This window comes from Ascaphus truei, chromosome 2 (genome assembly GCF_040206685.1).
Source record: "Ascaphus truei isolate aAscTru1 chromosome 2, aAscTru1.hap1, whole genome shotgun sequence".
Lineage (NCBI taxonomy): Eukaryota > Metazoa > Chordata > Amphibia > Anura > Ascaphidae > Ascaphus > Ascaphus truei.
Window position 1 is genome coordinate 72,063,119 of NC_134484.1, and position 16,532 is coordinate 72,079,650.

Sequence of the window (16,532 nt, forward strand, 5' to 3'; positions counted from 1 at the left end):
TTTAAACTCGTTTGACTCCTCCCTATAGGGTAGTTACCACTATGTCTATCTCCGGCACTAACTCAAATCCCTTGGATGTCACCTGTGGTATGCCACAAGTCTGTTCTGGAGCCCCTACTCTTTTCAGTTTTCAGTAATGATCTACCTGTAGTTTGTAAGGTAGCTTCAATGCACATGTATGTTCAGTTAGGTCCGGAAATAATTGGACACTGATACAAGTTTTGTTATTTTGGCTGTGTACCAAAATAAATTCAAGTTACAGTTAAATAATGATTATGGGCTTAAAGTGCAGTCTTATCAGCTTTAATTTGAGGGTATTCACATCCAAATTGGAGGAAGGGTTTAGGAATTACATCTCTTTAATATGTAGCTCCCTCTTTTTCAAGGGACCAAAAGTAATTGGACAATTGACTCAAAAGCTGTTTCATGGACAGGTGTGTGCAATTCCTTTATTTCATCATCAATTAAGCAAGTAAAAGGTCTGGAGTTGATTCCAGGTGTGGCATTCACATTTGGAAGCTGTTGCTGTGAACCCACCTCATGCGGTCAAAGGAGCTCTCAATGCAAGTGAAACAGGGCATCCTTAGGCTGCAAAAAACAAAAACAAATCCATCAGACAGATAGCAGGAACATTAGGAGTGACCAAATCAACAGTTTGGTATATTCTGAGAAAAAAAGAATGCTCTGGTGAGCTCTGCAACACAAAAAGGCTTGTACGTCCATGGAAGACAACAGTGGTGGATGATCGTAGGATCCTTTCTATGGTAAAGAAAACCCCTTCACAACATCCAGCCAAGTAAAGAACACTCTCCAGGAGGTAGACATATCATTATCCAAGTCTACCATAAAGAGAAGACATCACGAGAGAAACTACAGAGGGTTCAACACAAGGTGCAAACCATTCATAAGCCTCAAGAATAGAAAGGCCAGATTAGACTTTGCCAAACAATATCTAAAAAAGCCAGCCCAGTTATGGAACAGCATTCTTTGGACAGATGAAACTAAGATCAACCTGTACCAGAATGATGGGAAGAAAAAAGTATGGAGAAGGCTTGGAATGGCTCATGATGCGAAGCATACCACATCATCTGTAAAACACGTTGGAGGCAGTGTGCTAGCATGGGCATGCATGGCTTACAATGGCACGGGGTCACTAGTGTTTATTGATGATGTGACAGAAGACAGAAGCAGCCGGATGAATTCTGAAGTGTATAGGGATATATTGTCTGCTCAGATTCAGCCAAATTCAGCAAAGTTAATTGGACGGCACTTCACTTTACAGATAGACAATGTCCCAAAACATACTGCGAAAGCAACCCAGGAGATTTCTGAGGCAAAGTAGTGGAATATTCTGCAATGGGCAAGTCAATCACCTGATCTCAACCCGATCGAGCATGCATTTCACTTGCTGAAGACAAAACTTAAGGCAGAAAGACCCACGAACAAACAACAACTGAAGACAGCTGCAGTAAAGGCCTGGCAAAGCATTACAGAGGAGGAAACCCAGCGTTTGGTGATGTCCATGCGTTCCAGACTTCAAGCAGTCATTGCCTGTAAAGGATTCTCGATAAAGTATTAAAAATTAACATTTTATTTATGATTGTATTAATTTGTCCAATTACATTTGAGCCCCTGAAATAAGGGGACTGTGTATGAAAATGGTTGCAATTCCTAAACATTTCATACGATATTTTTGTTCAACTCTTGAATTTAAAGCTGAAAGTCTGCACTTCTATTGCATCTCGGTTGTTTCATTTCAAATCCATTGTGGTGGCGTACAGAGCCAAAATTATGAAAATTGTGTCAGTGTCCAATTATTTCCGGACCTAACTGTATGTGGATGACCCAATTGTATATGCACATAGCCCTCACCTCTCTGACCTTGGACACATATGTCAATCTGATTTTTCAAAACTTGAAGACTGGATTTCCCAATATTGTTTCTAAACTTTGACAAAACTGTAACGGTAGTTTTTGGGTACTCTACTCCAGCAGTTACTTTCTATTTAATACAGTAGCTACATGCAGATAGCATCAGCCTCTAGCTAGTAATAGATACACTGCCAAAGTGGTTACTTTCTAGTAACAGGTACATGAGCCCCAGTGGTTACTTTCTAGTAACAGGTACATGAGCCCCAGTGGTTACTTTCTAGTAACAGGTGCACGGGGCCTCGGTTGTTACTTTCTAGTAACAGATAAAGAGCTCTGTGTTTGGCTTCAAATCATGAATTCACTTCCCCTAGGTATTCGCATCAACAACAATAATTGGTTCAGTGACCTAATGTTTAGTCTTTCTAGCTGGGCACATTGCCACAGTGTATTGTATACAACTTGCATAGGCTGTCCTCCAACAATTAACCCTTTTGTATTGGTGATAGAGTGAGAGAAAAATCACCAGCACCAGTAATGTATCTTTACAATTGTAGCCCTGTTTCCCCCTAAACAAGAAGGCTACCGGTGCTGCCGTGACCTGTTGGCTCACAGAGGGCCCAATTCTCCGCCACGGGGAGCCTGGGGTGATATAATTAACGTCTCGGTGCAGCGCCTCCACCTGCGAGGGATCCCAACATAGTGGGAGGAGCCCCTCACGGGAACCAATAATAAGAGTAATCACACACAGTATGGAATAACAGCTTTTACTAACAACACTTATATCATAACCGTTATTAATGAACTCTAATAAGGTACAGCTACCCTCCAGGCCTCGCACGGCTGTAGCCCCCCACCATGTTCCCAACACGTGTCCTCAGAGTCCCACACCCAGCCCAATGTGTGAGACAGTGCTGCCCACTAGAATAGGTGTACGGTTGGTGCACTTGGTGTAGCTAGGTACCTGCCTGGTCCTCCAGCAACAAGATAGATGGGATCCACTGATCCAGCAATGAAGTCGTCCACGATGAGTCCGTCTCTGGGTCCGGGTGGTATCCGGTTGGACTGTCACACCATGAAGATAGTCTCTTTGTTGCAGGTGTCTGGTCACAGATCACCTGTAATCAAGATGCAGCCACTTCCTGACTGTGTCCCTCACTTTCAATTCTACAGGGGCAGTGGACTTGTCTATGGGCCTGTCCCTGCAGCAACTACAAGCTAGACAGGTGAGTCGGGGCCTAGCTGGGGCCTAAGGGGTTATCTGGCCTAGTGCAGGAGTCACAGACCCCTGCACACATACACCCTACCCCGATGGCGTCCCAGCTCCGACTGGCGTGGTCCTAGACGTGCCAAATTTATCTATCTGGCCACAGGGGATTGCTGCAGCCCCATTGGCTGTGTGAGACCATGGGTTTAGGCAGCCCCAGTGGCTGCTGGGGGTTGTAGTGCCTGCGGTGCACCTTCCATATTGCTGCCTCGCGCGCCTAATGTAGTGCGCATGCGCTAAGGGGTAATGGCGGCCGGGCTCCCTCTGCACATGTGCGAACCTCCACGCGTGCGCCCACACTTCCAACATGGTGGCGCCCTTTACCGGGAGCCATCAGAGCCTCTGGCGAGCCCATCGCCAGCTCACACCTCCCCGCATGTCACCCGCTGCAGCGGAGGTAAGGGGCAAGGGAAGACCTGGCTACACAATTATAAAAAGTCAGCATTTTAATCAGAACAATAAGGTGTTATAAGATTCCGGGAGTTAAACATTTACATGGAGACGGGTAAACTTAGTGACCATGTCACCCACATGCACACCACCATATTTCAGAGATCTTTTAATGATTCTCTGCTTGCTAACTGTATAAATATTTCAGTACGCACTGCTTCACATTTTAGTTCCTGTGTGATTTCACTCGACTTGCAATATGTCCAGCTGTTAACAGGGTTTATAAAAATACAGCTGCTCTTTTATTTCTGTATGGCAAGGAAAAGCAGTGAGTTTCAGCCATTTTTTATCTTTTAGAAAATCATCATGAAACACCCTTTAGTTAATACAAATAATTAAGAATGTGGCTGGAATATTGACTAGAAGGGACGCCATGTTTATTTAGTAAATGTGTGAGATGTATATTTCCATGGAAAGGACTGCGTATGTATCTTTGGCTGCATAGTGATCATTATATAATCACTAAAACCATAGAGAAGAGGCAAGACAGGCAAAAAAACCATTCACTATAGTCACAAAGATCCCATTTAGGGTTAGATGACAGTAACGTCTCTGGACTTTCGCTTAATACTCTCTAGACGAGTCAGAGGTCGCATATTGGCAGGTTTCTGGCTATCAGCGTTTTTCGGTCTGCACTCTTTCTGTAGTCCTTTCAGCAGCTCCATTAATTCCCGCTTCTCTAGATCCGCTTGATCGAGGTCTTGCCTGTGTTGTCTCTCTGATGCCATCAGAGTGACCACATCAGACATCACTCGTGACATCTGGCTCTGCCAACACAATGATAGTGAGTTATTGTATTGTATTCTATGTCTTTATTTATATAGCGCCATTAATGTACATAGCACTTCACAGCAGTAATATATGAGACAATCATATACATAACAAATAATATAAATAACACATGAAGGGGAGACGTGCTTCAGACATAAAAGGAACATTTAGGAAAAGGGTCCCTGCTCCAAATAGCTTACAATCTAATTTGTTGGTATGAAGAACATACAGAGACAGTAGGAGGGCGTTCTGGTAAGTGCGTCTGGAAGCGGACAAGGTTTATGTATCACGTGTTAATTATCAGCCATGGAGCTACTCATATGCTTCCTTAAGCAGGTGTGTTTTAAGGTGGGTCTTAAAGGTGGATAGAGAGGGTGCTAGTCAGATATTGAGGGGGAGGGCATTCCAGAGGTGTGGGGCAGTCAATGAGAAGGGTTTAAGGCGTGAGAGGGCTTTAGATACAAAAGGGGTAGCGAGAAGACATCCTTGAGCAGAACGCAAGAGTCGGGATGGTGTATAGCAAGATATTAGGGCTGAGATGTAAGGAGGAGCAGAAGAGTGTAAAGCTTTAAAAGTGAGGAGGAGAATTGAGGGTGTGATACGGGATTTGATAGGAAGCCAGGAGAGTGATTTTAGCATGGGAGACGCTGAGACAGATTTCGGAAATAGTAGAGAGATTCTGGCAGCAGCATTTAGGATAGATTCTAGGGGAGACAGGTGAGAGGCAGGAAGGCCAGGCAGCCGGAGGTTACATTCGTCGAGACAGGAGAGAATAAGGGTCTGTGTCAGAGTTTTTGCAGTCGAGCAACAGAGGAAAGGGCGTATCTTTGTCATATAGCGGAGGGAAAAAACGACAGTTTTTTCTACCTTTTGAATGTGAGAAGAGAATGTGAGAAAGGAGTCGAGTGTGACCCCTAGGCAGTGTGCTTGGGCTACTGGGTGAATGATAGTACTTCCAACAGTAATGTGGAAGGAGGAAATAGGGCCAGGTTTGGGAGGAAGTATGAGGAGCTCTGTTTTTGCCATGTTAAGTTTAAGTCGGCGGAGGGCCATCCAGGATGATAAGGCCGAGAGACATTCAGAAACTTTAGTTTGTACAGCAGGTGTAAGGTCGGGGGTAGAAAGGTAAATGTGTGTGTTATCAGCATAGAGGTGCTATTTGAACCCAAGAGATGTGATTAGGTAACCTAGAGAGAGTGTGTAAAGAGAAAAGAGAAGGGGTCCCAGGACAGAGCCCTGGGGTACCCCCACGGAGAGATTGATAGAGGAGGAGGTGTTAGCAAAAGAGAAACTGAAAGTATGATGGGAGAGGTAAGAGGAGATCCAGGATAGAGCTTTGTTATGAATGCCAAGAGTATGGAGAATGTGAAGGAGAAGACGGTGGGCCACAGTATCAAATGCTGCAGAGAGGCCGAGTAATATGAGCAGAGTGTAATGACCTCTGTCTTTGGCAGCATGGAGGTCATTGGTTATTTTAGTGAGGGCTGTTTCAGTGGAGTGAGCAGTGTGGAAGACAGATTGTAGAGGGTCTAGGAGAGAATAGGTGTTGAGAAAATGGAGCAAGCAAAAGAATACAAGACATTCAAGGAGTTTAGAGGCAAAAGGCAGGAGGGAGACATGTCGGTAGTTAGAAAGACAGGTAGGGTCAAACTTGCTGTTTTTGAGTAATGGTATAACTGTTGCATGTTTGAAGGAAGAGGGAAAGGTACCAGAGTAGAGGGAGGAGTTAAAATGTGTGTGAATGTAGGGATTATATTAGGAGCAAGAGGTTTTAGGAGATGGGAGGGAATGGTGTCAAGAGGGCAGGTGGTAGAAGGAGAAGAGGAGATCAGCAATGACACATCCTCCTCTATGACAGCGGATAAAGAGTCAAGGAATGCAGGAGGAGAGTTAGGAAGAGGTGTAGGGTGGGAAGAGGATAAAGAGGGGATGGTGTGATGTATGGATTCCACCTTTTCCTTGAAATAGTCGGCAAAGTCCTGAGGTGAGATGGAGGACGAAGAGTCGGCGTGGATTAGACTTGTGCATGTTGATTAGTGAAGAAAAGTAGGTTTCCTTAACTTGAGAGAGGGCAGAGTTGAAACAGGATAGCATAAATTTGTAGTGAAGGAAGTCTGCGAAAGTGTGTGATGTGGGAATTTAGCCAGGGTTTGGGGTTCAAAGGGTGAGAGTGGCACAGAGATAGCGGGGCATGTAGATCAAGAGAGGAGGATAGGGCAGAGTTGTAGTTCCTGACCAGGTTGTCAGGGTCTGGATCAGAGCTGAGAGTGGAGAGGGAGGACGTAAAGTGGAATCAAAAGCTGGTAGGTTAATAGAGCGTAGGTCTCTGCAGAGACGAGGTGGAGAAGGGGAGAAGTGAGAGAGAGAAAATGAGATGAGGTGATGGTCAGAGAGAGGAAAAGGGGAAATTGAGAAATCGGAGAGAGAAATGTTTATAGTGAAAACCAGGTCTTGGGAGAAGCCATCCTTGTGGGTGCTGGCTGCAGTCCACTGTTGAAGGCCAAAAGAAGAGGTTAGAGAGAGAAAGTGGGAAGCCCAAGGGAGCGAGGGGTCATCAATATGGCAGTTGTAGTCCCCAAGGAGAAGAACAGGGGAGTCTGAGGAGAGAAAGAATGAGAGCCAGGATTCAAAGTGATAGAGAGACAGAAGGGGGATGAGTAGAACTAGGTGGGCGATAGATGACCGCCACGTGGACAAGGAGAGGAGAGAAAAGCTGGACAGTGTGAGCCTCAAAGGAGGGAAAAGCAAGAGAGGGAGGAATAGGAAGGATACGGTAGCGGCGGATAGAGGAGAGCAGGAGCCCAACGCCTGCAACCCTGCCATCAGGGCGCAGAGTGTGGGAGAAAGAAAGGCCACCATAAGAGAGGGCAGCTTCCAGAGCAGAGTCAGACTGAGTGAGCCAAGTCTCAGTTATAGCAAATAGGAAGAGAGAGTGAGAGAAAAAGAAGTCATGCACAGAGAGGAACTTATTAGAAAGGGAGCGTGCATTCCAAAGGACACAGGAGAAAGGAAGAGAGGAGAGAGAGAGAGACAGGGGATGGGTATGAGGTTAGAGGGGTTGACACCAGAAGGAGTAGAAGTTGTATGTGGAAGGTGAGGATGAGAGCATACAGAAATAAGGCATGGACCAGGATTGGGAGAGATATCCCCAGAAGTATAGAAATATAGTAGTTCAGTGCAAGTGAGATTATTGTAAGGTAACTTATTCTTAACAAAAGCAGAGCAGAATCCTTTGCTCCTGGTTGCAGAAGTGAATAATTAAGTAATCACAACTAAAATTGACAACATTTTGATGCCATTATGTACCTGCGTCAGGATCCCAGTCTTGACAAAAGTGACATCTTATGTAAACATTGAGTCTGATTCTATAAACGCCAAGGCGAAAAAACTCCCATTGACGTGAATGGAAATTATGATTGCTTATTTCTTCAGGACCTATATAGTTGCTAGAACACTGCTACGCAGAGCCGCTAGAAATGCAGTCGGAGTATGGGAGGCTGCTCTTTGGAACCACACTCAGAATCCGGGCTATCATGGGTAGTGGTAGATAACTCTGGAGAGTAACTCTAAATAATTCAAATGCGGTTGTTTATTAGCAATGTTTCAGTCTACGTACAGCGGACCTTTCACCTTGAGAAAGATGTCCTGTACTTGGACCTTTATATATTTATAAAATATTTTACCAGGAACAAATAAATTGAGAGTTGCCTCTCGTTTATACATTATACATTATATAATTATATTTAAAGACATTTTATGAACAGTTAGAGATAAAATATGTTATAGGCGAATGTAACAGTTCCAGACCAGATTAAAATGTGAGACAGCTTTAGTTTAGAAAGAACTTAGATTGGTGGTGGCTTTGAGAGCCTCGGTAGATTTTTCCAGTTTTGGGGTGCACGGGAGGGAAGGAGGAGTAGCTGGATACTTTGTTGAGCCTTGGGACCGTAAGCAGTCTTTTGGAGTCAGATCTCAGATGATAAGTGCTGCGTGTGGTAGAGGCGAGGAGCTTGTTCAGATAGACAGGGAGCTTGCCCATAAAGAATTTAAAGGCAAGACAGGAAAGGTGAACTTTGCGCCTAGACTCGAGTAATAGCCAATCTAGTTATTTGAACATTTCACAATGATGTGTGTTGTAGTTACAATGTTGGACAAAGCAGCATATTGAGTTGAGGGTGTCTAGTTTGCTAAAGTGAGTTTGGGGTGCTGTACTATATACTATGTCACCATAGTCTACAAGTGGCATTAGAAACAGAAACGTTGGTAATAAATCACCTAATTTGAATCATATTCAGCTACTCATCTTTTGCATTCATTATCAAATCATCTTTTGGGGGCTCCAGCACTCGCATGTATTACCTCTAATTTAATTAATACATTGGGAGCCCAACCAGGTTTGTCACCACTCCGGGTTTGACCCGGAGACTACTGGTTTTGGCGACATATCTCTGGGCTACAGGTTTAGCCTGTTAATCTACGGGTGGCAGCGGGGTGTGGCTGTGACTCCCGGCATTCTCATGCATCTCCTCCTGCAACTCCCGTGAACATGGCTACGCGGTGTCAAATGACACAGCGTTGCCATGACAATGGAACGCTACCTGATATAACAGCATCATGTGACGCCCATTGCCATGGTAACAGAACGCTACGTGGCATCACAACGCTATGCAGTGTAACATTGTGACGTCACATAGTGTCCAGTTGTCATGGCAACGCGGCATCATTTTATGCCGGGCAGCCACCAAGTTCACCTGGAGTTGCAGGGGGAGATGCAGGAGAATGTCAGGAGACGCTGCACCATGCTGCCGCTGCTGGTAAAAGAGAATATTTTTTACATTTTTCTCCGGGTTAGCCATCAGTAGAAGGTGGCAACCCTGAGCCCAACTAAGGCCCTGGCAACTGTTTCAGGTATTTATCCAAGAAACCTTTTGATGTGTGCTGCTTTCTGATGTTTAGCTGAAAACAGCAGCCATTGAAGGACAGTTGACCAACCTTCTAGTTGGCAAAGCAGAGAGGAGGGAGGCCAGCACTCCTCTTGAAATCCAGGCTTGACTGCAGCATTCCCTGCACTCTTACTTCCAGCCTTACCTTCAGTTCTTCAATTTCACTCTGTAAAATGCTCTCTTTCTTCACCATGTGTCTCCGCTGTGAGTCAAGTCGAGACTCCATCTCCTGTTTTGTTTCCTCAACTCTACAGATCATCTCAGACCTAAGGAAAAATTATGTATTTATTTGGGTGTATTACTTTGCTCTTACTTCCTACTAGCAGATCACATGTTTAGACTATATGGGGGTAACTTTTTTTTTTTTTTTTTAAGTCTTTGCCTATAAAACTTAGGCAAACAAACCCACCAACGTTATAATGAAAAAGTATCTCCATTGACACCAATGGGATTTTTCTCTGATAAAGGTGGTGCAGTATTTTTGCTGCAAGTTTGCAGAGGCGCCACCGATTTAAAAAAAAAAACACAAAACAAAAAACACTATGTCTTAACATGATATTCTTACAGGTCATTTATCAAACTTTCCATAGTGCACATTTTTTTTCGTCTAGATTGTGATGCTTTTAAGGAAAGTATAATGTTTTCTTTTCATGTATGGTCTATCCTCTAAATATCATTAAATCCAACTGATCTTACACACTTAAAATTACTTTAATGCTTAAACAAATCTGCTTGGCCCTGGCCTAACAGGATTTTGCCTTTGTCAATGTTAAACAAATACTTTATATACCATTTCATCATAAGGTATCTGAAATTTGAAAGCTTTGTGATATCTAAAACCATTATAATGCTTCAATATAATGGTGGTTAAGTTGTATTAATATTGCAGGTATTGATGAATGGCCTAACCAAAGAACTGCGTTCTTATACCTGGGATACCACCCACCCAATCCTGGTGATAACGGACTCTCGCTGGGAGTCACAACCTTACTCTGGTACTTTGATGGGTTCTGGGAACAAGAGTCCCAGGGCTCCCAGAATTTACACAACCAGTTACACAATCCCTGTACACACACAGTAATAATTCTAGCCAACCTCTATTACCCTGGTGGTCCCTGGGATCTCCACTTAGACGCACGCAGCAAAGTTAGTTAATCACAATGCACATACAGTAACAACCCTAGTCTAAACTCTCTAGGGGGTAGAGTTGCCACCAACCAGGCTATGAGTTAACCCACATAGGGTACACGCCCATCCACTCCTGCTAATCCCTGACCCACATAAGGAGTCACTTCCCCTTCAATGACGTTTCTACCTGTACTGTTACCCAGGGATTACTGGGGATGCCGAGATCCCAGTCAACTGCCAGGTTCACAGAAATCCCAGTAAGCGCTCTAAGCAAATACTACACTATACACAAAGTCACAAGTTACACAAAACTACGCGGGCTAACACTCAGTGACCAGAATAGAGCGATTAAACAAGGATTTAATATAGATGGGTACACAAAATATAACATACAGTCAGCAATAGTGAAGAAAACAGGAGGGTATGAGAAAGAGGTTTTATTTTAAAACTTACAAATAGTTCAGTTCTACTCGTAGGTGTGGGATAACATTTTTGGGGTGCTGCGGTAACAGCGGGACAATTGCACAGATCAACGTACTCTAAGCAGAGATCACAGCATTGAAATGTCTTTCTCCAAGTGAATCTGAAATAACCAGGCATGGGGTTTTAAAGATTTCCTGGCCCATTAACCCTTGTAGGGTTTTTGGGCCAATCAGGCATGTTTTAATCTTCAGCCAATCACAGGACTGCCCCAAATCTAACTGAAAAATAAGAGGGATCCAGCCCAGAAGGGGTTACTAACGGTTACGCTTAGTCTGAAATGTATGGACCTCATCTCAGCAGGTATCATGCAGCAAATGGTAGAAGCTACAGTGTACACAGGATAGAGGAACCACTGGCGGCATCTAGTGGAAGTGACTGGGGGAGGTTATCCAGTATATCATTAAGCTGTACACTATTTGTGACTGGGCCTTAACCCCTGTCTAAAAAGGCTTCAATAGAAAGCCTGTATTGGTCTAATGAATCCATCAGGGAGCTGGTTAATTGCAGCAACAGACAATTAGCCAATCTCCACCTGGCTCATCAGACAGGTAGAAAAGCCTCCTGCTTGAACTGCAGGGGATCGTTCTAGCACATGGAAGGTGTTTGCTGACAGAGGGATACCAGGGAACCAGACCCTCTATTCCAGGGCACAGTGGTCATTGGAACCCACCAGAGGGTGCACCCCCACGGACACCCACGCAGACCCGGACTGATGGAAAGTGCCTCTGATAACAGGAACCTCTTTGGACTTTGGATCAGAAGCTGGTAAGAGGCCTATCCTCCCAACACTTCAGATAGGGACTGGGAGAGGGAGTTAGCTCTTACAAAGGAATAGGTTGTTTTTTTGTAGCTGTATTGTTTGAAGATATGGGCTAAATAAAAGCCCAGGTTTATTTTCCCCAATATATGTCTCCCTGGTCATACATCGGCCCTTGTCTTCTACACTATTGCAAAATAAATGTCCTGATACATCGCGCTAAAATTAAGGGACCTGATGTGATAGAGAGGCAGCAGGCTGGGCTGAAACTGGGGAAGAAATTCAGGATCATTCAAGCGTCTTCAATATGGAAAAGGAAGACCTCCCAGGTGTAGAAAATGGAAAACCAAGGCAGATAATACTATAATAACATTTATAATTTATGTTAATAAAAAAATTGAAATACACTCACAAATTCCACTTGGAAATATTGATTTGATACCACTGAATGGGTCAAACTATAAAACACAAATTTCCATTTTCTACGCCTGGGAGGTCTTCCTTTGACATATTGAAAACACTTAAATGATCCCTGAGTTTCTTCTACCTAATATGAACATGCTCATCTAAAGATGGATACCATGTGAGTGGGTTTAACCCCTTTTGCACACTACTCAACTCTAGTAGTTTACATATTGCAAAATATTTATTTGCATCTTTTTTTCATACCCTGGATTTGTTTACATTTAAAGATGTACATTTAGTTAAAACCATTTAAGTAGCGAAGGCAGTTGGTATATAACGTGTATCAATGATATGAAAGAAAAGGGATGATGTGTTCCAGGTCCCCAGCCTAACCCAGAACCTACAAAAAAATTTTTTTTAATTTTTTGTGTACCACCTGAACCTATAGAGACCTCTCTAGATGATAAACCTATGTCTAACCTAGAATTTCTCTTGTACTTTGTCAATTCAACATAGTGAGTTATGAAATAACAAACAATTATAAAAACGGCAAAAAATGAATAGATTGAACAGTGTCCCCAAACTGGGGTAATAACTATGAAAAAACATAGTGATAAACTTTGGCCACCAGAGCACCGTGAATTTCTCTTGTAAGTACACAAAATGTGCTCATATTTTAAGAATTAACAAACCAAACATCAACGTCCATCTTCATATTAAGCCTTCTTGCTGAGAAATGCCCTGACCTCTTTTTCCAGAACAAAGGAATTTTCTTTAATTATTTTGTACTGTATGTAGATAAGTTTAGCAGGATACTTCAGTTCCCACCTTCATCAGCGGTTCCTCCACTTAAGCATTTCTCTCCTGTTCTGGCAGGTTTCAGGAAAAATCAGGATATGATATTTTTGGATAGATTAGCTGTTGCATATGCCTGATACATTTTAATATGACTCGCCCTGGTAACATTAGAATTTCCAAAATACTGTATGTCTTTGATGATCATTTTCAGCTGGTTTGAACCTTAATGACCTATGTGCTTGAGGACTGGGGTTTGGGGTTCTCTATCCAACACTTCTTTTAGTAAAGATTGTATTAATTCCAACCTGTTAATGCCTTTTTCAGAACCATCTGGCACCCCTACAATACTTAGATTTGAGCTATCTCGATTTTCAGAATAAGGGTCTGTGTCAGAGTTTTTGCAGTCGAGCAACAGAGGAAAGGGCGTATCTTTGTCATATAGCGGAGGGAAAAAACGACAGTTTTTTCTACCTTTTGAATGTGAGAAGAGAATGTGAGAAATTAGTCGAGTGTGACCCCTAGGCAGCGTGCTTGGACTACTGGGTGAATGATAGTACTTCCAACAGTAATGTGGAAGGAGGAAATAGGGCCAGGTTTGGGAGGAAGTATGAGGAACTCTGTTTTTGCCATGTTGTGTTTAAGTCGGCAGAGGGCCATCCAGGATGATAAGGCCGAGAGACATTCAGAAACTTTAGTTTGTACAGCAGGTGTAAGGTCGGGGGTAGAAAGGTAAATGTGTGTGTCATCAGCATAGAGGTGCTATTTGAACCCAAGAGATGTGATTAGGTAACCTAGAGAGAGTGTGTAAAGAGAAAAGAGAAGGGGTCCCAGGACAGAGCCCTGGGGTACCCCCACAGAGAGATTGATAGAGGAGGAGGTGTTAGCAAAAGAGACACTGAAAGGACGATGGGAGAGGTAAGAGGAGATCCAGGATAGAGCTTTGTTACGAATGCCAAGAGTATGGAGAATGTGAAGGAGAAGAGGGTGGGCCACAGTATCAAATGCTGCAGAGAGGTTGAGTAATATGAGCAGAGTGTAATGACCTCTGTCTTTGGCAGCATGGAGGTCATTGGTTATTTTAGTGAGGGCTGTTTCAGTGGAGTGAGCAGTGCGGAAGACAAATTGTAGAGGGTCTACGAAAGAATAGGTGTTGAGAAAATGGAGCAAGCAAGAGAATACAAGACATTCAAGGAGTTCAGAGGCAAAAGGCAGGAGGGAGACATGTCGGTAGTTAGAAAGACAGGTAGGGTCAAGCTTGCTGTTTTTGAGTAATGGTATAACTGTTGCATGTTTGAAGGAAGAGGGAAAGGTACCAGAGTAGAGGGAGGAGTTAAAATGTGTGTGAGTGTAGGATTATATTAGGAGCAAGAGGTTTTAAGAGATGGGAGGGAATGGTGTCAAGAGGGCAGGTGGTAGAAGGAGAAGAGGAGATCAGCAATGACACATCCTCCTCTGAGACAGTGGATAAAGAGTCAAGGAATGCAGGAGGAGAGTTAGGAAGAGGTGTAGGATGGGAGGAGGATAAAGAGGGGATGGCGTGATGTATGGATTCCACCTTTGCCTTGAAATAGTCGGCAAAGTCCTGAGGTGAGATGGAGGACGAAGAGTCGGCGTGGATTAGACTTGTGCGTGTTGATTAGTGAAGAAAAGTAGGTTTCGTGCTCATATTTTAAGAATTAACAAACCAAACATCAACGTCCATCTTCATATTAAGCCTTCTTGCTGAGAAATGCCCTGACCTCTTTTTCCAGAACAAAGGAATTTTCTTTAATTATTTTGTACTGTATGTAGATAAGTTTAGCAGGATACTTCAGTTCCCACCTTCATCAGCGGTTCCTCCACTTAAGCATTTCTCTCCTGTTCTGGCAGGTTTCAGGAAAAATCAGGATATGATATTTTTGGATAGATTAGCTGTTGCATATGCCTGATACATTTTAATATGACTCGCCCTGGTAACGTTAGAATTTCCAAAATACTGTATGTCTTTGATGATCATTTTCAGCTGGTTTGAACCTTAATGACCTATGTGCTTGAGGACTGGGGTTTGGGGTTCTCTATCCAACACTTCTTTTAGTAAAGATTGTATTAATTCCAACCTGTTAATGCCTTTTTCAGAACCATCTGGCACCCCTACAATACTTAGATTTGAGCTATCTCGATTTTCAGAATCCTCTAGCTCTGAGGTGGGCAAGCCACAAGTGGCGAATTGGCCATGAAAGTGTGGCGAATTTGAGTTTGCCAGTGTGTCCAGATTAAAATTTGTCTAGGCGGGAAGCACGGCGGTGGCGGCAAGTGCGAGTGTGGCGGAAGCGGTGGCGGCCAATGGAAACGCTGGTACTGAAGGGGCAGGCCACAGACAGTGGCTGGGAGCAGTGTGGAGGCGAGTGCTGAGTGGATACAACAAGAAACAAAGAAGTCCAGAGCAACATCCAATGTGACAAAACTACACAGTGAAATACCTATATATCTCTTGAAAAAGGGTCATATAGTTAACCCTTTGGCCTAAGCGTATAAGCCTACGAGCCACATCCAGGCATGACCAAATTCGCCGGTCCTAACACTAACTGATTCAAATTCTTATTTACCTCTATAATTAGAGGCAGGATGGTCCTAGCATTGAACCTGTCGCAATCAGCTGCATGAAAAGAAAACCTGCTTACTTGGGAAATGGGGAGGGGCGAGCTTTAAACCCTTGGAGGGAGGAGCCACTGACCTCCAGAACAGCTGAGACCAGCTGGACAAAGTTAATGAACACACAGATACCCAGCAAGCTCTAAGAAAATACAGAAAAATTAACACAATATATATATGTATATAAGTGTCAATTGGAGTGCTACTCCAAGTGCTGCATGGAGGAGAGGATGACCAATCAGCCGCCGGCGGAGCCCAGACCGGCGACAGAGACTAATATTGGGAGGGAAGGGGGGATTTTTACATGGTGTAGCGAATTTCAATTCTCATTCGCCACACCTGTGGCTACATTGAAAAATACATTGCCCACCTATGCTCTAGCTTGTCTTTGATCTTGGTTAACTCATTTTCAAATAAATAATATTTATTATGTATTTCTTCTTCCTGCATTTCGGGTACAATATTTCCGAATGCCTCTCTTGCAGCTTGAGTTCACTGTGGCCACATATTGGCTTCAATGTTTATGATTGTCTCGCAGCTCCTTTAGGAGCAAATGTTGAAAGTCTGGGCCTACTGTGGCCTGTTGGGAATTTTCTGGGTTCTCTTCCTTTTGGTTATTCGCTGGTCTGTCTTTAAGGAAAACTTTAATGGATTTAGAGTGTATTTCACTCTTATTCTTACCCATTTGTAAAGCCAGGCAAGGTAATGGATATAACTTGTAGAAATATTAATAGATCCACCTTCAGGGACTATTCACAGCTGCACTACCCGCCCGGCAAACCGGCCACAGCATGGGACCAGTCTTCTTCGTTAATGGCCCCTCCACAAGGAATCACCAGGCCTCTAGTGCAGGGCAGCGATGGCCATTTTGGAGTAACATATGCAAGGTGAGGAAAAAGGGGGGGGGGAGGAGGAAGAAGAGGCAAAAGAAAAAGGGGGTGATGTAAGTGGTCAGGGGGGTATCAGAAAGGATGCAGGTGCTATTTTGGAGCGTTAGGTGATGGTATGAAAGGTCAAACCTGCTGTTTTT

General features: G+C 43.6%; 1 protein-coding gene across 3 annotated transcripts in view; it reads right to left on the reverse strand.

Annotated features, from left to right (window-relative positions):
• Positions 1-2,652: 2,652 nt before the first annotated feature.
• The window catches only part of LOC142488520 (E3 ubiquitin-protein ligase NRDP1-like), a 33,759-nt gene continuing 19,879 nt past the window's right edge, over positions 2,653-16,532 (reverse strand). For 2 of the 3 annotated variants that reach the window (XM_075589014.1, XM_075589015.1), the window contains exons 5-6: positions 9,446-9,566; positions 2,653-4,353 (exon numbers count right to left, since the gene is read on the reverse strand). In XM_075589014.1, the coding sequence (XP_075445129.1) occupies positions 4,120-4,353; positions 9,446-9,566 (355 nt within the window). In that variant the 3' untranslated portion in view covers positions 2,653-4,119. The remainder of the gene's footprint in view (positions 4,354-9,445; positions 9,567-16,532) is intronic. The other variant, XM_075589016.1, reaches the window with a different exon arrangement.